General features: G+C 44.8%; 1 protein-coding gene across 2 annotated transcripts; it reads left to right on the top strand.

Moving 5' to 3' along the window:
* The first annotated feature begins 62 nt into the window (after positions 1-62).
* NDE1 (nudE neurodevelopment protein 1) lies at positions 63-23,412 on the top strand. 2 transcript variants are annotated; one of them, XM_069734098.1, is made up of 9 exons: positions 63-164; positions 4,936-5,062; positions 5,145-5,298; positions 16,121-16,269; positions 17,520-17,656; positions 18,701-18,880; positions 19,386-19,489; positions 20,281-20,432; positions 21,173-23,412. In XM_069734098.1, the coding sequence occupies exons 2-9, from the start codon at positions 4,977-4,979 to the stop codon at positions 21,264-21,266; spliced, it is 1,056 nt and encodes a 351-aa protein (XP_069590199.1). In that variant the 5' UTR covers positions 63-164; positions 4,936-4,976; the 3' UTR covers positions 21,267-23,412. The 2 variants fall into 2 exon arrangements, with proteins under 2 accessions (XP_069590199.1, XP_069590200.1); XM_069734099.1 differs by having other exon boundaries at positions 110-164; positions 4,948-5,062.
* The last annotated feature ends 1,865 nt before the right edge of the window (positions 23,413-25,277 follow it).

The raw sequence follows: 25,277 nt of genomic DNA, 5'->3' as shown, positions 1-25,277 counted from the left end.
TTCCGCCCTTAGATGGGACTGATTGGTTCGGGAGTGTCACGTGGGGGTGGTGCGTGAACCAATGGCTGAGCAGTGAAGTTTGAGTTTCATTTTTCGCAGCAGTCGGAGAGTAGTGACTGAGCGGCGGCGGCGGCGGACGGTCCGTGAGGCTGGCGCGGTGATAGGTAAGACGGGCACTGCACATGGGCGGCACCGGACGGTCCCGGGACGTGACATGCCGAAGCACAGCCCTGTAATCACTGGCCTTCAACATTATCTGTGGATGTAAGGGCATGCTGGGAGTTGTAGTTCTAAAGCCCTGCTGTGTGCCAGAGAGCTGGGGCAGAAACCCCTGTAGTGTAATAACTATGACAGTCCACAAGGGGGAGCCTGCGGCCCCTGCTGCAGGTTCTGTCCCAGACCCACCCACACGTGCTGCTGCTTCTTCTGCACAGGTGACCTATGTCCCCCCTATGTGACTGCCCCCCATTGCTACACCCCTTTTTCATATACTGTTAAAGGGATTGGCCTTTTTTATATATTTTTTTTTTTTTATTACAAATTTAACATCATATTTTTTTTTTTTTTTTTTTATGTTTTCCACTGTTTTCCTTTTCCAGTCTCGGTGCCAGGCGATCTTCTTCTGACACTTTTGTAACTTTTATTCCTCTTTTCCTGACTTTGTCGCAGCTGATTTGATCATTTGAATTTCGAAGTTTCTCTATCTGCTGGGAAAGAAAAGACTGTAAAAGCCAAAGGGGCAAAATGTCTAAGGAAAGTCAATTAAAGAAATGATTTTTAACCCTAAATACATGTATTTCAGTTAAAGGGCACCTGTCACCCCCAAAACCGAAGATGAGCTAAGCCCACCAGCATCAGGGGCTTATCTACAGAATTCTGTAATGCTGTAGATAAGCCCCCGATGTATCCTGAAAGATGAGAAAAAGAGGTTAGATTATACTCACGCGGGCGGTCCAATCCGATGGGCGTCACGGTCCGGTCCGGGGCCTCCCATCTTCTTACGATGACGTCCTCTTCTTGTCTTCACGCTGCGGCTCCTGCGCACTTTGTCTTCCCTGTTGAGGGCAGAGAAAAGTACTGCAGTGCGCAGGCGCCGGGAAAGGTCAGAGAGGCCCAGCACCTGCGCACTGCAGTACTTTGCCCTCAACAGGGCAGACAAAGTATGCAGGAGCCGCAGCGTGAAGACAAGAAGAGGAAGTTATCGCAAGAAGATGGGATCCCCCGGACCGCGACGCCCATCGGACCGGACCGCCCCTGGGTGAGTATAATCTAACCTCTTTTTCTCATCTTTCAGGTTACATCGGGGGCTTATCTACAACATTACAGAATGCTGTAGATAAGCCCCTGATGGCGGTGGGCTTAGCTCATCTTCCATTTTGGGGGTGACAGGTTCCCTTTAAGAAAAAAAAGACGCGCCGTCACATTTGACATGAGAAGTTGGTGCAGCGCTTTCCACCATGGTCAATAGCGGAGTTTGTCACTTGTCCATCATGTGCTGCATTGTCAGTGGAGCTGATAGCGGGGGTCCCGCTCCTGCATAGTGGGGGTCACGTGCTGGAGGATGGCTGCCATTATCACCCGCCTGCCAGCCCCAACCAGGCTTATTCCATTTCAAATGAACCAATGCAATTTTTCTCAATATTTTTTTTATTCTTTTGAGATTTTGTTCTCTGGTAATAGCGTGTTAGAGAATGCAAAATCTACGGTATATACTTTAGTTTCTTGGGGGTTTTTTAATTAATTTTCAAAGTTATGAAAAAATGTGCTTTTCTGTGTTGCATGCCTTTACGTTTCTCCTCATAACTCAAGTACGGGAAAAACGCCGCTCAGTACTGTGCAGGCTTTCACCCAATATGTCACAAGAGTATCTTTGTTAAAGGGAACCTGTCAGCAGAACTGTGCACAGTAACCTACAGACAGTGTCAGGTCGGCGCCGTTATACTGATTACAATGATACCTGGTGATGAAATCCGTCTTGTGGTTGTTTCTTAAGGTACCTTCAAACTGAGCGACTTTAGAACGATAACGTTAGCGATCCGTGACGTTGCAGCGTCCTGGATAGCGATATCGTTGTGTTTGACACGCAGCAGCGATCAGGCCCCTGCTGTGACATCGCTGGTCGGAGCTGAAAGGCCAGAACTTTATTTCGTCGCTGGATCTCCCGCTGACATCGCTGAATCGGCGTGTTTGACGCCGATTCAGCGATGTCTTCACTTGTAACCAGGGTAAACATCGGGTAACTAAGCGCAGGGCCTCGCTTAGTAACCCGATATTTACCCTGGTTACCATTGTTAATGTAAAAAAACCAAACACTACATACTTACATTCCGGTGTCTGTCGCGTCCCCCGGCGTCAGCTTCCCTGCACTCCTCCTGCATCCTGTGTCAGCGCCGGCCGGCCGTAAAGCAGAGCACAGCTGTGACGTCACCGCTCTGCTTTCTCTATCGCCTTTTATTGGGGTGTGTCCCCCAATGAAGGCTCCGAGAAACAGATTTTACGGTAAGCAACCAAAAATCCTGCTTTACGGTCGGCGCTTACACAATGCAGGGAAGGTGACGGCGAGGGACGCGACAGACACCGGAATGTAAGTATGTAGTGTTTTTTGTTTTTTTTTTACATTTAGGCTGTGTTCACACGTTCCGGTTTTTTCGCGGTTTTTCCCGATAAAAACGCTATAAAACCGCAAAAAAAACGCATACAATAAGCATCCCATCATTTAGAATGAATTCCGCATGTTTTGTGCACATGATGCGTTTTTTTCCGCAAAAAAAACGCATCAGGCACAAAATCCGGACATGCTCTATCTTTTTGCGTTTTTTTTTGCGGATTTCCCACTCCAAAATGCATTGGGAAGTGTCCGGAAAAAACCGCGGCAAAAACGCACGCGGTTTTCTTGCGGATTTCATGCAGAAAATGTCAGGAATTTTCTGCATGAATTCCTGAACGTGTGCACATAGCCTTACAATGGTAACCAGGGTAAACATTGGGGACTTCGGCATCATTGGTCGCTGGAGAGTTGTCTGTGTGACAGCTCTCCAGCGACCACACAACGACGAAACAGTGACGATACCATTAATCTTTATTTTCAGTTTTGAGTTAATGATATGCTCGTGCATCGGGTCGGCCTGTGGGGGTCTTCATGTGGTGCTGATTAGGTATTTATGTGTATGGCTTCTGACAAGTCACTGATCCCTCACTGACCTGCCCCCTAGTTTACATACTGAATATTATATGTATTGAAAAAAAATCATTCATCAGGCGCCTGCGCTGCAGCATGATCGCATCTATAATATGTATTAAATTTGTTTTGTGAAATACATTTAATCTGAAAAAATAAATAAAATTGTCTGAAAATGGCGCTGGCCGCGCCTGCACAGTAGCCTATATTCCGGCACCATTTTGCTAGAGGAAAATAAAAATTGTCTCCACCAAGATGGTGGCACCTGTGCCATTTTGGGACAGAACTTTATTCTTTTTTTTTTTTTTTAGAATAAATTTATATCACTAAATAAAACAATTTTTAATGCATATTATAAATGTGATCATGCCAGCCTGCAATTTTTTTTATTTATTTTTTTTTCAATACATATTGCAGTATATTATGCAACTATATGTGTGTATATATTTGCGCTGGAGGTCCCAATTGATTTTAAAAAACGAATGGTGACAAGACTACATAGGATGAAATAGCTTATACCGTGACCAAACAGTTACCTAATTGGCATATTATTTACCTTCAATTCAAATGTGCATACACATGCTGCAGTCTCCCAGGTGTGTACGCAGCAGTGGCTCTTGTTAGGATGTGTGAGGAAAGGGTGTTAGACCTGTCCCGGCCGGTGACAGTCACCCCTTACCTCACAGGCGATGCTGCCGAATCTTCAGCGGTGAGACCGCGCTTCTTCAGGCAGGTTCCCGGCGATGATCCAGAATCTTCAGCGGTAAGACCGCGCTCCTACAAGCAAGTTGCCGGCGAGGTGCAGTGAAGCTGCAGGACCTCGCGTGACGTCGCATGCACGTGATGATACACGTGATCGGCTGACGGAATGCACCTAGGACCAAAAGGCTTAATCCAACGCGTTTCGGAGTCGGCAGACTCCTTCTTCATGGATGGTATAACTGATAAACAGTGGGTCTCTGACATACTGCGGTCTGGAAAGATGAGCTGCATGTCCGTCTCCACAGGTGATCTACGGGCGTCTATGGTCACATAGTGGACATGGACTTTTTTAGGAATCCCATCCACTACGCCGTAACCTTTGGGCGCCGCACAAGTACGCAGCGTCATCCCACAGCAGTTCCTGCTCATGGGCACATTCCCTTACTGTTAATTGTTTAAGACTAGTTCATATTTTACTTTATAGCTTAATGATTTCACTATACTATTCTTTTTTAAAAACTCGGAAAAAGACATGTCTAGTGATGTAATAATAAAATGTTAAATATTAAAAATACTAATTATTTTAATTTAATATTAGACATATGTATGGTTAGGATGAGACTGTGTTTAGAAAATCGAGCTTCGAAATACAGGAAAGAAATATATCTTGGTACCTTGTTCAAGCTTCGAAATATGATCCTACCGAGATCCCAACTTGAATCCCTGAAGAAATGTAACCAAGAGCACAAGCAACACACATGCGTTTTTTTTGGCACATTTATAACATAGTTTTCCTGAAATCGGCCATCAAAATTTAAAATTTGACTCAAAAACAAAGTATCAACAAACAGTCTTGTGACATATAAATTAATGGCCGTACAATTCTGAACAAAGTGGTCTCTCTCCCATCTCTTTATTTTAATCCTAGCTTGAGATATGACTTTACATTTTTTATCATACAAGCTCGGAATTCAGGCTTCATAAAAAATTTAGGAAGCTATACAAAAATGAACTAATGAAAATAAAAATTCAAAACTTATTTTGTTTCTAAATAGGAGTTGTTTCAGGTTTAGGATGCGCTGATGAAATCGACACCATGAATGAATTGGAGAGAAAGACCTTTATTTCTGTGGAAGAAGAGAAAGAATATTGGAAAGATCTGACCGTGAAATCTAAGAAATGGTAAGTGGCTTCCGGCCCGGACGTATCGATCGCTGGGTCCCTGATAGGTTGATGGACGCGTAGATTTTGTTTTGTGCTTTAGTTCAGAGGAAGCTCAGGAAGAACTTGAGGAATTCCAAGTGGCAAGTCGTGAATATGAGGCCGAGCTGGAAACCCAACTCCACCAGATGGAGAGCAGGAACCGAGACCTCCTGAACCAGAATAATAAATTACGGATGGAACTTGAAACCATCAGGGTGAGAGAAGAGCATCTCAACTTTACTGAAAATTGTCTGTTGGGTCAGGTCTATGGATATCATTATCTTGGAATATCATCTTAGGTCAAGTCCATACATGGATTAAAGTTTTTTTTTTTTTACACAGATCCAATATACAGGTAATCTCGTATAGAAGCCACATGCAAATCGTGTTGGGAGTGCACTGGGGGCGTGTTGATTTTTTTTTTTTTTTTTGAAAGTGCACTGTCAGGTCCCCTAGTGCATGTCCAGCCTGATTTGCATTTGGCTTTTACTATAGAGTTCTCATGATTGGCACATTGTATCTGTGCAAAAAAGTATCCTCTTTATTGGGGGAATAAGCCCCTGTAATGCCATAGCTCTACTTCCATGTAAAATTGTGCTGACTGGTTCTCTTTAAGGGGAACCTGTCATTAGATTTCTAAGAATTTGGCAGCACATTTTCTCTGAAACCGCCGCAGCCAGTGGCAGAACCAGAGTCCTATGAGCCCCCAAGAGCTTGTTGTTACACTGTAATATTTTCCTCCATCCTTGTCCCCATTCTGTAATGATGTCCTCCCGTCCTGCGCCTCCATTCTGTAATGATGTAACCCCGTCCTGCGCCTCCATTCTGTAATGATGTCCCCTGTCCTGTGCCTCCATTCTGTAATGATGTCCCCCTGTCCTGCGCCTCCATTCTGTAATGATGTCCCCTGTCCTGTGCCTCCATTCTGTAATGATGTCCCCTGTCCTGCGCCTCCATTCTGTAATGTCCCCCTGTCCTGCGCCTCCATTCTGTAATGATGTAACCCCGTCCTGCGCCTCCATTCTGTAATGATGTCCCCTGTCCTGTGCCTCCATTCTGTAATGATGTCCCCCTGTCCTGCGCCTCCATTCTGTAATGATGTCCCCTGTCCTGCGCCTCCATTCTGTAATGTCCCCACGTCCTGTGCCTCCATTCTGTAATGTCCCCACGTCCTGTGCCTCCATTCTGTAATGATGTCACCTGTCCTGTGCCTCCATTCTGTAATGATGTCCCCACGTCATGCGCCTCCATTCTGTAATGTCCCCCGTCCTGCGCCTCCATTCTGTAATAATGTCCCCCTGTCCTGCGCCTCCATTCTGTAATAATGTCCCCCTGTCCTGCGCCTCCATTCTGTAATAATGTCCCCCTGTCCTGCGCCTCCATTCTGTAATGTCCCCCTGTCCTGTGCCTCCATTCTGTAATGATGTCCCCCCGTCCTGCGCCTCCGTTCTGTAATGTCCCCCGTCCTGCGCCTCCATTCTGTAATGATGTCCCCCTGTCCTGCGCCTCCGTTCTGTAATGTCCCCCGTCCTGCGCCTCCATTCTGTAATAATGTCCCCCTGTCCTGCGCCTCCATTCTGTAATAATGTCCCCCTGTCCTGCGCCTCCGTTCTGTAATGTCCCCCTGTCCTGTGCCTCCATTCTGTAATGATGTCCCCCTGTCCTGCGCCTCCGTTCTGTAATGTCCCCCGTCCTGCGCCTCCATTCTGTAATAATGTCCCCCTGTCCTGCGCCTCCATTCTGTAATAATGTCCCCCTGTCCTGCGCCTCCATTCTGTAATAATGTCCCCCTGTCCTGCGCCTCCATTCTGTAATGTCCCCCTGTCCTGTGCCTCCATTCTGTAATGATGTCCCCCTGTCCTGCGCCTCCGTTCTGTAATGATGTCCCCCTGTCCTGCGCCTCCATTCTGTAATGATGTTTCCCGTCTTGACGCTTTTCTTCATAGACAGTGCAGGGACGCCATGTGTGCCTCCTGCGATGGGCACATTGATGTCAGCTGCCATCCTCTGATTGGCCGGCAGTGATTGCGGTGCAGGGAGCCGACGTCTCTCTGCACTGCATAGACTTTAGCGGAATATTTATCCAGGGGTGCACACTCGGCTGAAAACGACGCTGATTCTATGGACCCATGATGCGACCATGATCATTACGCCACTGGCTGCGGCATTAGGTTCCTACCTATTTATTCACGTTGGGAATTTTAGGCTCTACCTCAAGTCTCAATCTAGTTTTTCCAGCGCTGAAATAGAGTTAAATCCCCAGTTTTTGCAAATGTGTTTGATTTTTTTGGATGCATTTGGGAAAATTAAATTGTTCTAAACGTGAATGTAGCCTTGACATGAAGCAATTTTCTGTGTCCGATGCAAATTGTAAATACACAAGGCTTCACAAATCTCTTTGACAAAAGGGTATTGTGCGGCAGCGCCTCCATCCCGGGTGGCACCAGCTGGCACCAGGCAGTAACGCGGTGTGGCTCGGATGTCTGCTGCCTGCTTAATCCTTGTTACACAGAGGTTAAATCCATGAGCCAGTTAAGAGTTCTTGTATAAAGCCCAAATCTAATGACACTGCTCGGTCCCCATGCACCCATTTAAAGGGTTAATTGTACATTGTATTGTTATCATTTACCCTTCGCCACGACAGCACCCCACATGAGAGAGAGGGATCCGCCCATAGGAACAGGAAACCTACAGAATAAAAGGAGGCGGTCCCCTCTCCTCCTCAGTTTAGGTTTCCTGTTCCTACAGGGACCCGGCTTACCTACAGATGAAGAGGATCCCTGGGCCATGCACCCGCCTGCGCCGGTTTCTGTGGGAACGGCAGGGGCTGCGGTACCAGAAGCAGCGGCGGGGGAGCCCCTGCTTGCAGCCTCCCCCCTCGTCTGACCAAACATCCACGGTCCGGGTCCGGTCACCGTAGGTCCGGCCGGCACTGTGAGGACGCGCGCGCTGCAGCGGCCGGCTTAATAGCCTCTGGCGGCCGCATGGTGAGTGAGAGCGGCGCGTCTAACCCGGAAGTCGCGGGAGCACTTCCGGGTTGGTCCGGGGAGGCAGGAGAATGGGCGGCAAGTTTAAAAATGCAGCGCTAGCGTCGGGCCGGTGTGTGTGAAATGGCTTCACCGGCCGACGAAGCGCACCTGCCCGCAGTGCAACAGCGCTCTCCCAGCAGGGAGAGAAGCACGAGGAGCAGCACAAAGAGTGGTGGCCGACCTCCAGAGAAGAGTTCTACCACCAAACGAATTCCGCCTCCAGAACCGGTACCTGTCAGCTTCACTGGGTGAGTTTTGAAAGAGTCTCTTCCTATATGCTGATATATGTTCCTCCTGTATCCTTCCTCTAGACTAAGAAAAGGACACACAAATCTAAGCATAAAGAGTGTGCTCTATGTACGCAGCCCCTCCCGGATGATTATGCCAAAAAACTGTGTGCAGAGTGTATCATGCAAACTCTACGGCAGGAAAATATCATGACTCCCTCAGATGTCAGAGCTATTATCCGAGAAGAGATGCAGGGTTTGGCGCAGACAAGTAGCGCCAGTACCCGTCAGCCTAGCAGGTCCCGGTCTCCGGTTAGTTCGGAGTCAGAGGGTGTATGTATTTCTTCAGACGAAGAGGGATCTCAGCCGAGCTCATCCGAGACTGAAGGGGGACTTTGTCTTCCCAACAGTAATGTGGACAATTTAATAAAATCTGTCAGGAGCACGATGGGGTGCCCAGATGGAAAAGAAAAGAAATCAGCACAGGACATAATGTTTGCGGGGTTAGGACAGAAGAAACGTAGGTCCTTCCCCGTCATACAAACCATCAAAGATATTGTCAAAAAGGAGTGGGACAAGCAGAATAGAGGGTTTTTACCATCATCCTCTAAAAGGCGCTATCCCTTCAGCGATGAAGACCTAAACACCTGGTCAAAGGTGCCAAAAGTTGATGCTGCGGTAGCCTCCACAACCAAACAGTCGGTCCTACCAGTGGAGGATTCAGGGGTCCTAACAGACCCGCTGGACCGTAAAGCAGAAGCTTTACTAAAGAGGTCATGGGAAGTCAATACGGGGGCGTTCAGGCCCGCCATATCTAGTACCTGTACTGCAAGATCTCTACTAGTATGGACGGAGCAATTGGAGGAACAGATTAGAGGCAAAACTTCGAGGGAATCTATCCTGCTGAAATTGCCTCAAATTAAAGAAGCAGTAGCATTCCTAGCTGATGCCTCAGTGGACTCGCTACGTCTTGCAGCCAGGTCAGCCGGCCTAGTCAACACAGCCCGGCGTGCACTCTGGCTAAAGAATTGGAAGGGGGACGCACAAGCTAAAGCAAAACTTTGTGCGATTCCCTGTCAGGGTGAGTTCCTTTTTGGGAAGACGCTGGATGAACTCCTGAATAAAGCAGGTGAAAGGAAGAAAGGCTTCCCTAACCAGTATCTTCCATCCTACAGGAGAGCCTTCAGGAGACGCCCCTTTACTAGGAACAAGCCGCTTGAACAAAGAGAGCGATGGGAGTCGAAGGACCCAAAGCAAAAAGGTGCCTTTTTTAGCGGGTCCCATAATCCGAGACGTAAATACCGCTAACCAGGAAGTAGGCGGCAGATTAAAATTTTTTCTTCCCCAATGGGAACAGATAACATCCAGCCAGTGGATTCTGGACATTGTGCAACACGGCCTTAAATTAGAATTTGATCGAATCCCTTGGGATTCCTTCATAATAACATCTCCAAAAGGTCAGGACCAACAGAGGGCTCTAGAAATAGAGATCCTATCTCTTCTATCTAAGAAAGTCCTGATTGAAGTTCCCCAGGATCAAAAAGGGAAAGGGTTCTACTCCCCTTTATTCCTGATTAATAAACCAGATGGTTCATTTAGAACCATCATAAATCTTAAAAAATTAAATTCTTTCCTGCGTAATCATACCTTCAAAATGGAATCCATTAGTTCTACCATAAAACTCTTATTCCCTAGGTGTGTCATGGCCGGAATAGACTTAAAGGACGCCTATTACCATCTTCCCATACATGCCGAACATCAGCAGTACCTAAGGGTAGCAGTCACCCTGGAGGGAAAGGTTCGTCACTTTCAATATGTTGCAATGCCATTTGGGCTTTCTATGGCTCCCCGCGTCTTCACTAAGGTGATACTAGAAGTGATGGCTCATCTACGCCAACGAGATACCTTGATAATACCCTACCTAGATGACTTTCTAGTGGTAGGAAGCTCTGCACTTCAATGTAAAACTCGTTTATCTAATACGATCTCGTCCCTACAGGAGTTAGGTTGGATCGTCAACTTCGAAAAATCTCGGCTGAATCCAGAAACCGTTCAGACATTTCTAGGAATCCAGCTAGACTCCGTAAGTCAGAAATGCTTTCTTCCTCAGTCAAAGAGGTTGACTATACAATCAAAGGTATCAGACGCAATACGCAAACCCTACATGACACTAAGGAAGGCCATGTCCTTACTGGGGTCATTATCATCATGTATCCCTGCTGTACCTTGGGCACAATTCCATACCCGTCAATTGCAGTACGAAGTATTGTCGGCTCAGGGGAAAGACGGTTATCTAGAAAGTAGAATAACTCTTTCCAGTAATGTCTTAGAATCGCTATCCTGGTGGCTAGACATGGACCACCTATCACGAGGTGTGCCATGGATAATAGACCCGTCTAAAATAATTACCACCGACGCCAGCCCTATTGGGTGGGGAGCACATATGGAAGACAATCTGGCCCAAAATACTTGGGATCAGACAGAATTAATATGTTCCTCCAACTGGAAGGAGTTAAAAGCAATAGAATGTGCCTTATATAATTTTCTTCCGCAGATTCATGGAACAAATGTAAGAATTTACTCAGACAATTCCACCGCAGTGGCATACTTGAACCGTCAGGGTGGTACAAAGTCAGGAAGTCTGATGACCATAGCTGCAAACATCTTTCAGCTGGCAGAGGCTCATCTAACATCCTTAACAGCCCTGCACATCAAAGGTGTAGAGAACATCAGGGCAGACTACCTCAGCAGAAACGAGTTGCGTCAAGGAGAATGGACCTTAAACAAATCCATATTCAGAAGGATAACAGAAGCATGGGGGATACCACAAATCGACCTATTTGCCACAAGAGACAACCGGCAAGTGCAAAGGTTCGCTTCCCTGAACACCAGGGATCACCCAGATATGTTGGACTCTCTCCACCATCCTTGGCGGTTCAGACTGGCATATGCCTTTCCTCCAATGTCTCTGATTCCTCTAGTGATCAGAAAGATCAGGAGGGAACAGGCAAGAGTAATCCTCATTGCACCATTCTGGCCGAAAAGACCATGGTTCTCTTGTCTCCAGACCATGTGCCTATGCGATCCTTGGATCCTCCCATCAGACAAGGAGCTGCTGTACCAAGGCCCCTTTTTCCACCCGCAAGTGAAAGGTCTTCACTTGACGGCGTGGAATTTGAGAGGCAACTATTAAGTTCCAGAGGGTTCTCAACAGAACTAGTAAACACCCTCTTATTGAGCAGGAAAAGATCTACCACCCTAATATATAGTAGGGTATGGAATAAATTTTTAGACTTCTACACGGTACCGTTCACTAAGCAAGTTCCACTCACACCTATCCTAGAGTTCTTGCAAAAAGGCCGAGAGTTAGGACTATCTGTAAATACCTTAAGAGTTCAGGTCTCGGCATTAGGAGCCCTATATGGATGCAATATAGCAGCTAATAGGTGGATCTCCAGATTCATAAAATCTTGTGAACGTAGTAAACCGGTCCATATTCCCCGTCTACCTCCGTGGGATTTAAATCTAGTATTAGAGGCCTTAACAAGCTCTCCATTTGAACCATTAGATTCAATACCTTTAAAAATCCTAACATATAAAGTAGCCTTACTAGTAGCCCTAACCTCAGCTAGACGGGTTAGTGACATCCAGGCCCTATCAGTAGACCCACCTTTCTTACTGATATTTCATGATCGGATAGTCCTGAAACCAGACCCCTCATACCTCCCTAAGGTAGCGTCCACCTACCACAGGTCACAAGAAATATTTCTCCCTTCCTTTTTTGATTCACCTGTAACTCCAGAACATCATAAGTTCCACACCTTAGATGTCAGAAGAGCCATCCTGACTTATATAGAAAGGTGTCAGACATGGAGGGAGAGTAGGGCTCTGTTTATCTCCTTTCAGGGCCACAAGAAAGGACATGGGGTCACGAGAGCTACCATATCTCGGTGGATCAGAGAGGCTATCTGCTTGGCCTATACGTCAAAAGGCGAGATTCCTCCAGTGGGTATAAAAGCGCACTCAACACGAGCCATGGCTTCCTCCTGGGCGGAACAAGCAGATGTACCGATCCATTTAATATGTAAGGCTGCAACTTGGTCTACACCTTCTACCTTCTACAACCATTATAGACTTGATCTGTCCACGTCTTCTGATCTGACCTTTGGTAGAGCTGTTCTTAATACAGTAATCCCACCCAAATAATGACTCTCTGAAAATCTCTCATGTGGGGTGCTGTCGTGGCGAAGGGTAAAAAGCCGGATTACGTACCGGTAATGCTCTTTTAATGAGTCCACGACAGCACCCATGTATTACCCTCCCTAAATTATGCACAGCTCTTTCCTTTAAGGTCACAAATAATGGTTGTATAGAGTTAAGAAATTTATGTGACTGAATAAGAATGAATACTAACACTTTTGCGGTTCCCCTTTTTATACTCTGTAACTAAACTGAGGAGGAGAGGGGACCGCCTCCTTTTATTCTGTAGGTTTCCTGTTCCTATGGGCGGATCCCTCTCTCTCATGTGGGGTGCTGTCGTGGACTCATTAAAAGAGCATTACCGGTACGTAATCCGGCTTTTTTAAAGAAGTGCGTTTTATGTGACGGCATGCTTAATATTCCACTCCTGTGTATTCCATGAACACCTCCTGTGCTTTCCGTCAGTTGACAGCATACCCCTAGGTGTGTGGGTGGGGGGCTGACCGCTCGGAGCCTGGTCGCTGTAGTGTCGTCTTTTGGTGCTGGGCACCAAGGCTGTGTGCAGGGAAAGCGCTAAAGAGACTTTGACTCCCGTTTCTCACCCATATCATTGTGGGGTCACAGAGGCCATGGGTTATAGCTGCTGCCACTTGGAGGCAGACACAGAGTTTTTAAAGGTAACTTTTCATGGCCAAAAAAACTTGCTAACGCTGCACCAGTTTTGCTGAATTACGAGGCGTTGCCCGCTACTCGTAAAACCCCTTCTGATTCCCTATAATAGCACTCAACACTGGCTCCGGGAATCGTGTGACATTAGTTATTTCTATGGCCAATCAGCGCAGGCTTCATTCTCCCGTCCTACGGATGTAATTTGCATCTGGAGGAGGGGAGTGATCAGCAGCAGATTCCACTTCCTCCAGATGTCTTAAATTGCACGAACGAGGTGGGCTTGGGGCAGTGAAGCCAGCGCTGATTGTCCCCAGGGATCGCGTGACACAACAATGTCATGCAAGCCTTGGGAGAGCCGGTGCTGACACTGCTGGAGCAACACCGGAGGTGAGAATAAGTGGTGTTATTTAGTGGGGGGGGATTCAGAACGGGTTGTCCAAGCATTAAAGTTGGATTCACACACAAAGCCAGATTCACCAAGACCGGCGTGAACCACTGTTCATGAATCAGGGGCATCTGACTCCAGAAGAGGTGAGAGCCTCTTCATAAATCAGGGGGGTGGTGTGTGCTTCACCACAGGTCCTACTCCAGTCCCTGCTGGAGTAAAGGTACTGTCACACTAGACGATATCGCTAGCAATCCGTGACGTTGCAGCGTCCTCGCTAGCGATATCGTCCAGTGTGACAGGCAGCAGCGATCAGGCCCCTGCTGGGAGATCGCTGGTCGGGGAAGAAAGTCCAGAACTTTATTTCGTCGCTGGACTCCCCGTAGACATCGCTGAATCGGCGTGTGTGACACCGATTCAGCGATGTCTTCACTGGTAACCAGGGTAAACATCGGGTAACTAAAGGCCCCTTCACATTAAGCGACGCTGCAGCGATACCGACAACGATTCGGATCGCTGCAGCGTCGCTGTTTGGTCGCTGGAGAGCTGTCACACAGACCGCTCTCCAGCGACCAACGATGCCGGTAACCAGGGTAAACATCGGGTAACTAAGCGCAGGGCCGCGCTTAGTAACCCGATGTTTACCCTGGTTACCATGCTAAAAGTAAAAAAAAAAAAAAACACTAGATACTTAACTACAGCCGTCTGTCCTCCAGCGCTGCGCTCTGCTTCTCTGCTCTCCTCCTGTACTGTCTGTGAGCCGGAAAGCAGAGCGGTGACGTCACCGCTCTGCTTTCCGGCTCACAGCCAGTGCAGGAGGAGAGCAGAGCACAGCGCTGGAGGACAGACAGCTGTAGGTAAGTATCTAGTGTTTGTGTTTTTTTTACTTTTAGCATGGTAACCAGGGTAAACATCGGGTTACTAAGCGCGGCCCTGCGCTTAGTTATCCGATGTTTACCCTGGTTACCAGTGAAGACATCGCTGGATCGGTGTCACACACGCCGATCCAGCGATGTCAGCAGGGAGTCCAGCGACGAAATAAAGTTCTGGACTTTGTTCAGCGACCAACGATCTCCCAGCAGGGGCCTGATCGTTGGTCGCTGTCACACAGAACGATTTCATTAACGATATCGTTGCTACGTCACAAATAGCAACGATATCGTTAACAATATCGTTATGTGTGAAGGTACCTTAAGCGCAGGGCCGCGCTTAGGAACCCGATGTTTACCCTGGTTACCAGTGTAAAAAAACAAACAGTACATACTTACATTCAGCTGTCTGTCCCTTGCCGTCTGGTTCCTGCACTGACTGCTGGCCGTAAAGTGAAAGCAGAGCACAGCCACAGCGGTGAGTCACCGCTGTGTGACTCACCGCTGTGCTGTGCTTTCACTTTCACTTTACGGCCAGCAGTCAGTGCAGGAACCAGACGGCAAGGGACAGACAGCTGAATGTAAGTATGTACTGTTTGTTTTTTTACGCTGGTAACCAGGGTAAACATCGGGTTACTAAGTGCGGCCCTGCGCTTAGTTACCCGATGTTTACCCTGGTTACCGGGGACCTCGGGATCGTTGGTCGCTGGAGAGCGGTCTGTGTGACAGCTCTCCAGCGACCAAACAGCGACGCTGCAGGGATCCGGATCGTTGTCGGTATCGCTGCAGCGTCGCTAAGTGTGACGGTACCTTAAGATTTGTGCCGTAGGGAACGCCACCACTTATGTATTTAATGAGTGGCGGTTGCTATGTTTGCGTCCCACCGCAGCTCTGCCCATTTTGCAGGAGATGGCCAGAAATGGTGGAAAACGCAAAAAGTCACAAAACTATAGCACTGTCTCAAATTGCCTCAATATTATGCTACTTTTCAAATCTTTTTACCCCCAGATTACTAGCTTTTTTTAAGGCTGATTTTTAGATTTGAGGAAAATGATTGGCGGTACCCTGGTTCAGTGGCCATGTATCGGGCCTACTAATTTGAGACGCAGGGCTCTGGTCCGGCAACTATGGACTTCTGATGTTGCTGTTAGACCAGAGTCTTGCAAATCTTTTTGCTCAATCTAAAACTTACTACATGCAATGTTCTGTGTGTGTTTTTGTCTTTTTTTTTGGACTAGTATCCTGCTTTGTTTTGGCATCTACAGACTTGTTCAGTGGTTGTTTTCTTTATTGTTTTTTTTTTTGCTATATTTAAAAGTACATTGTGGTAAAGTGAAATTTATTTTTGTGGCGTTTTTCTCCTTTATACATTGTGATTTTCAAAGGAGAATCTTAGAACCACGCAATCCTTGATTTATGAAAAAATGGCACTAAAATTGCTTTTGTCGAAAAAACATATATTGATCATACTAAGGATGGTTCTAAACATCGAGCCGGTGAAGCACTCGTATCCATTGTCAACTGCCAATGAAGTGCCTGGCACCATGCAGAGTTCTGAGAATATTTGCTCCGAGACTGTTTTGGGGGGATATGCACTTACTGCAAATTATGGAGCTGAAGAAAAAATAATATAAAATATAATATAATTTTCTCATCAGGGAAAGTATGAGGAGCACCATGCATCAAGTTACACACAGATCTGTACACTGGAAAACGAACTTTCCCAAACCAGAGCGGTCCGGGATCAACTGCAGAAGTACATCCGAGAGCTGGAGCAGGCGAATGATGACTTGGAGAGAGCAAAGAGGTCAGTAGTCCTTACCTTTACCATTATTGATTAAGTGATTTGGTTGCCATCTGCCACAATTTTTCCTGTTGGCAATTCTAATTAAAATTTAGAAGGAAAAAAAGTTTCCAGAATCCCAAACTTTTTTTTTTTTTTTTTTTTTTTTTTTATAAAGCGAATTAGCAGCTGTTTAAAAAAAAAAGATCAAAAAGTGTCCGAGCTTAACCTCAGGTTGGGGAATTTGGCGTCATCAGGACTAGACATGCTTTAGATACTTTCACTATTTTGTTAAGTAAAATATATTTCTAAAGGTGTTATTGACATGAAATTCTCACTAGATGCTGGTAACAACCCATTCAATTCACACGGGCAAAGAAATCAACCCATAGATGACCATAAATTTTAAATTATGCGTAATAAGTGACATAGGGAAAAAGTATTAAACACGCTTTCTGAAATGTAATTAATACTGTGTAGAAAAGCCTTTGTCGGTAATGACCGCTTCAAGACACCTCCTGTATGGAGAAACTAGTCACCGGCATTGCTCAGGTGTGATTTTGGCCCATTCTTCCACTCAACGCTCTTCAAATCCTTAATGTCCCGTGGGCTTTCGCTTCTTTCTCAGAAACCACTTGAGCGTTTCCTTGGCCGTGTGTTTGGTATTATTGCCTTGCTGAAATGTCCACCTTTGTTTCATCTTTTTCTTCCTGGTAGATGGCAGCAGATTTTTTTTTATCAAGAATGTCTCAGTACAGTTGTTCATTCATCTTTCCTTCAATTATATGACGCCAGTGCCGTATACTGAAAAATAGCCGCACACCATGATGTTCCCACCTCCAAACTTCACTGTTGGTGTGGTGATTTTGGGGTGATATGTAGTGCCTTTTGGCCTCCAAACAAGGGATGTATTATGACATCTAAAGAGTTCGGTTTTGCTCTCGTCTGACCAGACTATATTCTCCGAGTATTTCACAGGTTTTTCTAAATGTTGAGCAAACTGTAAAATCCATGTCAGGCTGTAGAATTCTGTATGAATATTTTCTTGAGATAGTCTTGAAAATGCTCAGCGTCTGTTCCTCTACATAGGTTAGCCTAGAAGATCTGCATCCCTGCCTTTTTTTAATTTTTTTTAAATACTCAATATATAAAAGGAAGGACCCTTATATCACCATCACTGTGACGTCTTCCCATCTGGATGCTTTTTTTCTGAAATTTTCCACTTCTTCTGGTCTGGTGCTCACTCTGCCTCCTTTACCTGCTACTTTCCACAGAGCCACCATCATTTCCTTGGAGGATTTTGAGCTTCGCTTAAATCAAGCAATTGAGAGAAATGCATTCCTTGAAAGTGAACTTGATGAGAAGGAAAATGATCTTGAGTGTTTCCAGAGGCTAAAGGATGAAACCCGAGGTAAGCGGTTACTCCACAGTGCATTCTCGGGACCTCTGACAATCCAGTGCTGGCGCACTTGCCGTTTCTTTGGTGCTTGTTTAACCCATTCATGATTAAATTTATTTTATTTATTTTGCATTTATATCCTTACTCTCCCTTCTTCCAAGAACAATAACGATTTAATTTGGGGCCAATGTGGCAACGAGGACTCGTTCTTTGTGGCATTACTTGTAGTTTTGAACAGCGACATTCTGTTTCCCATATTGGAAAATAGGGGACAAAAATTGAAATGTGCCGAAACGTCGGAAAGATCTAAATTCTGGCATTTTTTGTTTAGGGGGAGGGAGATTGTTTCTTTATTTTGCAAGGGCTTTTTTTTTGGGGGGGGGGGGAGGGGGGGAGTTTTTTTTTTTTTTTTTTTTTTTATTTATTACAGTTTTTAGGGAAGTGTAGCTACCCCAAAAAATATTTTAGATTTATATTACGGTATTTCTTCTTTTATTACTTTTTTCAGGTCAGTTGACATATGTTGATTGAACATTTACAGATATCACAAGGCCAACTATGTTTTATTTTCGTATCAATTGAGGGAGAAGATGGCAAGTCAAATTTTTCAATTTTTGCTCACATTTAGAATTTTTTTTCTTTTTTTGCCCCTTAGCGGACCTGTCTTGATCATTTGTATTATATACCGCAGTCCTATATTATTTTAGTATATGGCCAAAAAGACATTCTCCTATAAGAACAAAGCTGGCAGATATAATGGCCTTCAGCAGGCCCCCCTCCGGCTGTCATGGCGGCTCTTTGGAAAAGGAGCCATAGTGATCTGTTTAGTTTCATGGCCCCAGTTTGCTCATCAGAGATGCCAGTACTAGGACATATGACTACTTTGGTCACTTATTGGTTCCAGCGTTCACATGCCGGCTACTTGTAATCAAGCATTGGGGAACCGTCAAAGCTTTCCTACTTTTCAATGCATAACCCCTTTAATTAACAAGTGTTATGTCCATGTCATTGGCTATGGGAGAATACTTCCTCATCTTCTCTTCCTATGACTTTTAGACTTACGACAAGAGCTAGCCGTTCAGCAGAAGCAGGAGATAATTAAACGTAGCACCAGTGCTCTCCAGGAAAGAGAACGCATAGACACAGCCGTCCAAGCTTCCATGTCTGTACCGTCAACTCCTGGGGGTCACAGGGGGTCGATCTCTGGTCTGAGCTCTCCAATGCAAATCAGAAAAAGTAAGTTTAACTAGGCGCACCCGCCATCACGGCTTGATTCTAGGGAATTTTGTTCCTGCGGAGTAGTGATCCTCGAGTGCAAGCCATAATGCATCACAGCCCAAGTTCTTGGATGGAAGAGCCCTCTAATTTCTGGTCTAATGTACTTGAGGACATCCTGACTTTTCACCGATTTCTTCAATTTCAACTTGCCCGATCGTTTGTTCCCATTCAAAGGATTATCATATATGCAAATGTGCATATGGTAAATGCTTCAAATGTATAAATGTAATGGATAGTTATCAGATTTAGTGTAAGTGAAAAGTGGAGCAGCTGCCGCCGATCACATTACCATATTTTACAAAGGTCTTTTGGATAATAAAGGGGCAATGTGATTGTCTGCAATGGTTCATACCTTTTTTGTCTCCTTGTCATCAGGAAATATCGAGGTTTTTAGCTAATGATCATAATTGTAAAACCTTTGAGACACATCATTGACGTCACACATTAACTTCTTCAATTCCAGGTTTTGATGATGGTTACGGAGGTACACCAATGGGCACTCCGCTCACGCCATCGGCAAGGATATCTGCGTTGAACATTGTAGGAGATCTTCTTAGAAAAGTTGGGGTAAGCTACGCTCTTATTTAAAGCCTATTTCTGTTTCTTACAAAGTTCAACTGTAGAGATGTGGTCCTCCAAGCAAAAAGTTAAGTTGTTAATGAGTAACCTTTTAAAGGAATTGTTTAGAATTACAAACAAAGGTATACTTGTTTGTTTTTTGTTTTTTTTTTAAACGGCACCACCCTTGTCATGGGCTGTAGCTGATATTTCAGCTCTGCTCCATTAATATGCATGTTGCAGTACCAGGTACAGCTTTTTGACAAATCTGCACCTTTTTGCTTTGTTCTTACAAAGAAAAAAATTCTGATTTGTGCAACGTCCTTGCACACTATATATGAAGCCTTTCACCTCGCCCTCGTCAGCCTTTCGCCTCACCCTCGTCAGCCTTTCGCCTCGCCCTCGTCCGCCTTTCGCCTCGCCCTCGTGCGCCTTTCACCTCGCCCTCATCCGCCTTTCACCTCGCCCTTGTCTGCCTTTCACCTCGCCCTCGTGCGTCTTTCACCTCGCCCTCGTGCGCCTTTCACCTCGCCCTCGTGCGCCTTTCACCTCGCCCTCTTCCGCCTTTCACCTCGCCCTCGTCTACCTTTCACCTCGCCCTCGTGCGCCTTTCACCTCGCCCTCGTCCGCCTTTCACCTCGCCCTCGTCCGCCTTTCTCCTCGCCCTCGTCCGCCTTTCACCTCGCCCTCGTCCGCCTTTCTCCTCGCCCTCGTCCGCCTTTCACCTCGCCCTCGTCCGCCTTTCACCAGTGTATTTTATTTATTATGGACGTTTGAATGCTCACGTTTTCTATCCACAGGCATTGGAGTCTAAGCTGGCATCTTGCAAACATTTTGTATATGAACAGTCTCCTAATCGAGCTGTGGCACCTTTGTTGGCTCATGTAAACAATACTAGAGACTTCAGTGAAAACAGGCTGAGCATGCCCATCATGAGCCCTGGGGAGAAGGGGTAGGTGTCATGTATATAATATGTGGGAAGAAGAAAAATTTTCTCCATTCTGGCCATTCACTATTAAGGCGTTATCCAGAATTGAAAAAAAAAGTCTATTCTTTGTGTTAGAAACGCCGCCATTTTATGGCACTGTTCTGCCCCGTTTGCTTCAACAAGGACGTTGTAAACCAGTCTATACATTTATAGACTGAATAGTGTTTAAAACTTGTCAACATATTAATTTTTGCCTTTTTTTTTTTTTTTTTTTTTTTTTTTTTTTAATTACTTTCCTACTTTTGGATAATCGGTGTCACTTGCACCCAACGAAAAGCCATATCCTTTCCATAGATTGATCTGCTGGTATTACTACCCTATTGATAAAAGGGGGCACTGGCAGGAATGCCTTTTGTCAAAGGGGCAATATGTCCAGCAGATCATAGGTCAATTGACACGTTTCATTCTATTTTCAGCAGCACCCAGTGGGTGTACAGCTGGAGCTGATCCGTGACGCCATCCACCCCCACGATCTGGTATTGATGACTTATCCATCCTTAGGATAGGTCGTCAATATAAAAGTAGTGATCAACCCAGTTATCAGAAACATTTAAAAAGTTATGGCTCATTGGATACATATTAAAATGTAATATTTCTGTCCCTTTAAGGCATGAAATGCCTGCTTCTGGGGTGATATTTATTTTAGGTGTATTTTTGTATATATTTTATTTCCCTTAACATCTAATTTATTTTTCTTTCCGCAGGTTCATTAAACGATTAGAGTTTGGATCCATGTCCCAAAATGTACCCGTCCAGTCCATGCACTCGCCTCAGGGAATAGTCAAGATGATACTGTAGAGACTGCAGCCATAGAGAATTTAACTTATTGATTTTTAGTGGTATTTTAGTCATAACAAGAAATTAATCTGGACTGTGTGAGTCAAAGATTTAATGAAGACCTCAGCTGATCATGAAGGCACCTCACTCCATAACTTGATGGGACCATTTATGGTGGTCGAGCACTGATGCCTCAGATCCCTCCTCATTCTCTTTGGGCATCTTTTCCTCTATTAAGGCTTATTGTTCTTCGGGAAGATGGAATCAAGTATGTGACTAAACGGTGGCTTCTTCTAGGAGATGAGGGCACTGTTGGATTGAACATGCATAGAACGTCATGTTGAGGGTTTTCTGAATAGCTAAGTATGTGTGATCACTGGTGGTCCAATCCTTGGGAACTCATCATGGAGTAGAATGATGGGGCTTGGTGATCTGAGTTGCTGCAGCTTTCAGTAGTAATTCAATCATTTCCATCCATTTATTCTAATTGACCACTGGTCACATGATAAAGGGAGTCTTATCAGCCCCCAAAATGCTTATCAAAGGCTTTTACCACCTAATCTGAGTTTACCATGATGTAGTGATAGAGAACCTGATTCCAGCCCGGGCTGCTTAGTGTAGTTTTGCTAAAATCACTGATTTATAAGCAGGAGATCATTAGAGGGGTAGTAAACCTACTTCCAGGTAGTCTTCCATATTCACGAGCTCTGTATAGCCCCGCCTCCACCACTGATTGGCAGCTTTCTGTGTACGCTGTGCATAGGCAGAAAGCTGCCAATCAGCGTGTTTCTACCGAGCTCTGCAGCAGTCAGAAAAAAACAATGGTTTCATCAAGATGATAGCAAGCAGCCCAGTAAGTGACATATCGCTGGAATTGCTTGGCAAATGCTAGCTCTGCCTGAACTCAGCCCTTGACTCTGGCCACGTACTCATAGTATCAGTATGTCATGCAGATTGTGTGGGGGGTTGGCGCGTTCTTCTGACTACCTGCCTCTTCTCTGAAGCCGCTCATTATACTTTCGGCTGTATCAGTGTGGCAAGCGGTGGCCGCAGGGAGGAGGACGCACTCACTTGCCCTGACGGTGTGTGCATGTGGTTGGGCTCAGACGCGGGCAAAGTTCAGCTCGCATTGGTCAATTAGTAGTAGAAAAAGTCCCCCAAAATGCAAATGGAGGGGGTGCACTGAGCCCTTGTCCACACCAGGTGGGCAGAGACGTCTCTACATCTTCCTTTTGAATGAAGTGTAATATTTTGGGCTCGGAACCACTAACATGTACAGAACACAAAGGATTTGTATAGGGGTGAAGGCTCACATATACATCACTATAAAGTTTAATAGCATTTTGGGACGGTCAGACTCCATTTGATTACTCACTTTTTTTGCATCGTGGTTTGTTTTATGTCTCACTAAAAATAACGACTTTATATTGATTATAATATACCGTGATGCCTGCACTGCACTGCTCGCTTCAATGGATCTCCTATTTGCTTCTTTTTTGTAAAGCTTTTATAAAGGGGCTCCTAGCCTTGTTCTGTCTTATAAAAAGCAGTAACTTTATAACAATAAATCATGTCTATGAATGCAGCCTGCCAGGAAAGCACTGGCTGTTTTTTTTTTTTTTGTTTTTTTTTTTTAATTCATTCTTTTTTTTTTTTTTTTTTTTCTGCCTGTCAAAGCCACATCCATGGATACGTACACTTGTAAGCTTACGCCTCTCTCCTCTAATGGATATATGACTATACAGCATCACCACTGATTCTTGTTCAACCCAAAATAATGAAAAAAAAAAAAGATTTTTGTATACGGTACTTTACTTTATCGATTTTTACAGCCCACAATAATGACTCATCATGATCAAACAATGCGGACAATGTAGAGATCGCCTGCTGCTGACATGACTCCTACATTGCTCTGTGACCAAGCAGCGTGGTGGCGGAAAAACTGGAGAACCAAGGAAAGTCTATGTGTTCCTATCCCAAATTCCTGTATATTCATGCAGAATAGAAGGAAAAGTATATTTATACGTGAAAGACTTTAAACCTGATGATTAAAACCTTCATTGGCAGCAATAACTGGTAATGGTGTTTAAAAAAAAATAATAATAATAATAAACTTTTTTTGGGGTATATTTCAAAAATTAAACTTTTTTTTCTCTATAAAAACCAAGGGTTTTCAACTTCATTTTTGCTCTTCCAGAAAAAGTTGTCTGTGCTATTTAACTTGTTTAAATATCACTTTAAAGTTTGTTTGACTTAATAATTCATAAGCCTATAATTTGCTAGACGGGAATACTTCAACGGTTGGTCAAATACTCCGTCAAATGATGATCTATAACCTCAGGCGAGCGAGACGAGTTTTTAAAGCAGATGACGGGTCCAGAAACTCTGGAGTTAGGTTGTTTGTTTGTTTTTTTTCCTGAAAAGTCTAGTCTGTCGTTCCTATGTGTTTTTAGAGACTTTTTCTATTTTATTACTATTTTATGTCCTTTTTTCAGTTTTTTTTTTTTTTTTTTCCCCCACTCCATTGAATAATGAAAAGAGTACTTTTAAAGCTTTGTTAAAAAAAAAAAAAAGTAGCAAAACACTCCCAAAACCTTCTGTTCATTTTCCAGGCGCCTTTTTAGCTTTTACCATTGACTTTTACTGTATACAGTGTCTTGAAACCGAAAAATGCCAGAATAATGGTCATCACTTTAACTGCTTTTATAGAAGCCTGAAGTGGCTAAAATGTGTTCAAAAACGTGAACGTGTGCACAAAGTCGTTTTTTTTTTTTTGTTTTTTTTTACTTAGAAATGCATATGTTCGTTCTTTTGAACATTTGGTAGCTTTTCCAGCCGTGTCCGCGGTGTGCACATGGCCAAACTGAGCAGAAAAATACCACGATTTTCAGGAGGTTTTTTTTTTTTTCCTCTTCAAAAAAAGTTAAAAAATACAACTCTGTGTGAACATACCCTAAGGCAGAAAGTGATGGCGTACCATGTTCCTGATGTAGGAAGAGGGCAGGAACCAAAAGACAAAGCTTTAGAAGAAATTGGCCCGCCTGGAGTCGGAAGCGGGGTGTGAGCTGTGTGTGTGCTGTGTTATAAACATTCTTGTAATGGAGTTACCTATGAGCAATGAATGCCATTCAGTGTAAGGCTTTAACATAACATAAACGAGACCTTACCATTAGTGGTTAGTAGTGATGAGCGAATATACTCGTTACTTGAGATTTCCTGAGCACTTTTGGGTGTCCTACAAGTATTTTTTAGTGCTCAGAGATTGTTTTCCTCACCTCAGCTGAATGATTTACATCTCTTACCCAGCTTTATTACATGTGGGGATTCCCTAGCAACCAGGCAACCCCCACATGTACTTATGCTAGCTAACAGATGTAAATCATTCAGCTGAGGTGAGGAAAAGGAAATCTCCGAGCACTAAAAAATACTCGGAGGACCCCCGAGTGTCCTCGGGAAATCTCGAGAAACGAGTACACTCGCTTATCACTAGTGGTTAGTGAACGTGCTCGTGTGCTAACAGCATGACTTCGACGTTCTCGAATAATATGTTCATGTCCCCACAGCTGCATGTCTCGCGGCTGTCTGACAGCTGGAACACTTGCAGGGATTACCTAACAAACAGGCGATCCCTGCACGTGTTGCGGCTGTCGAACAGCCGAGGGTACTCAAACCTCTTTTTTGAGTACCCTGGAGACACTCGGTTGACGCTTTGTTCATCACTACTTACCATACCTTAATTGCTCACATGGTATGTGCAAACTGTGGGGGGTTTTTGTTTTGTTTTTGTTTTGTTTTTAAAGTGAAAACTGAAAAGGCCCTGTTCATTAAACCAATGACGCCACGCAAGTTGACTTGAAGTTTTCACACCAGTTTCACCCTTATCCTCCGAAATGGGCAGAACATGGGGATGATGCCACAGCTCATCTAATTCGTCTCTGCAGAATGTCTTATGCCACAAGTCATACTCCAGTAATGGATTGGAGTAAGGTTTGTGACAAGGCGCACAACGCTATTCAGATACACTTGATTCGT

This window comes from Ranitomeya imitator, chromosome 7 (genome assembly GCF_032444005.1).
Source record: "Ranitomeya imitator isolate aRanImi1 chromosome 7, aRanImi1.pri, whole genome shotgun sequence".
Classification (NCBI taxonomy): domain Eukaryota; kingdom Metazoa; phylum Chordata; class Amphibia; order Anura; family Dendrobatidae; genus Ranitomeya; species Ranitomeya imitator.
This window is presented reverse-complemented; position numbering and strand designations above follow the sequence as displayed.

Coding starts and splice junctions, on each gene's coding strand:
- NDE1 (XM_069734098.1), top strand. CDS start 4,977: ATGAATGAATTGGAGAGAAAGACCTTTATTTCTGTGGAAGAAGAGAAA. Junction 5,063..5,144: donor ACCGTGAAATCTAAGAAATG/GTAAGTGGCTTC, acceptor TTTGTGCTTTAG/TTCAGAGGAAGCTCAGGAAG. Junction 19,490..20,280: donor ATCTTCTTAGAAAAGTTGGG/GTAAGCTACGCT, acceptor TTCTATCCACAG/GCATTGGAGTCTAAGCTGGC.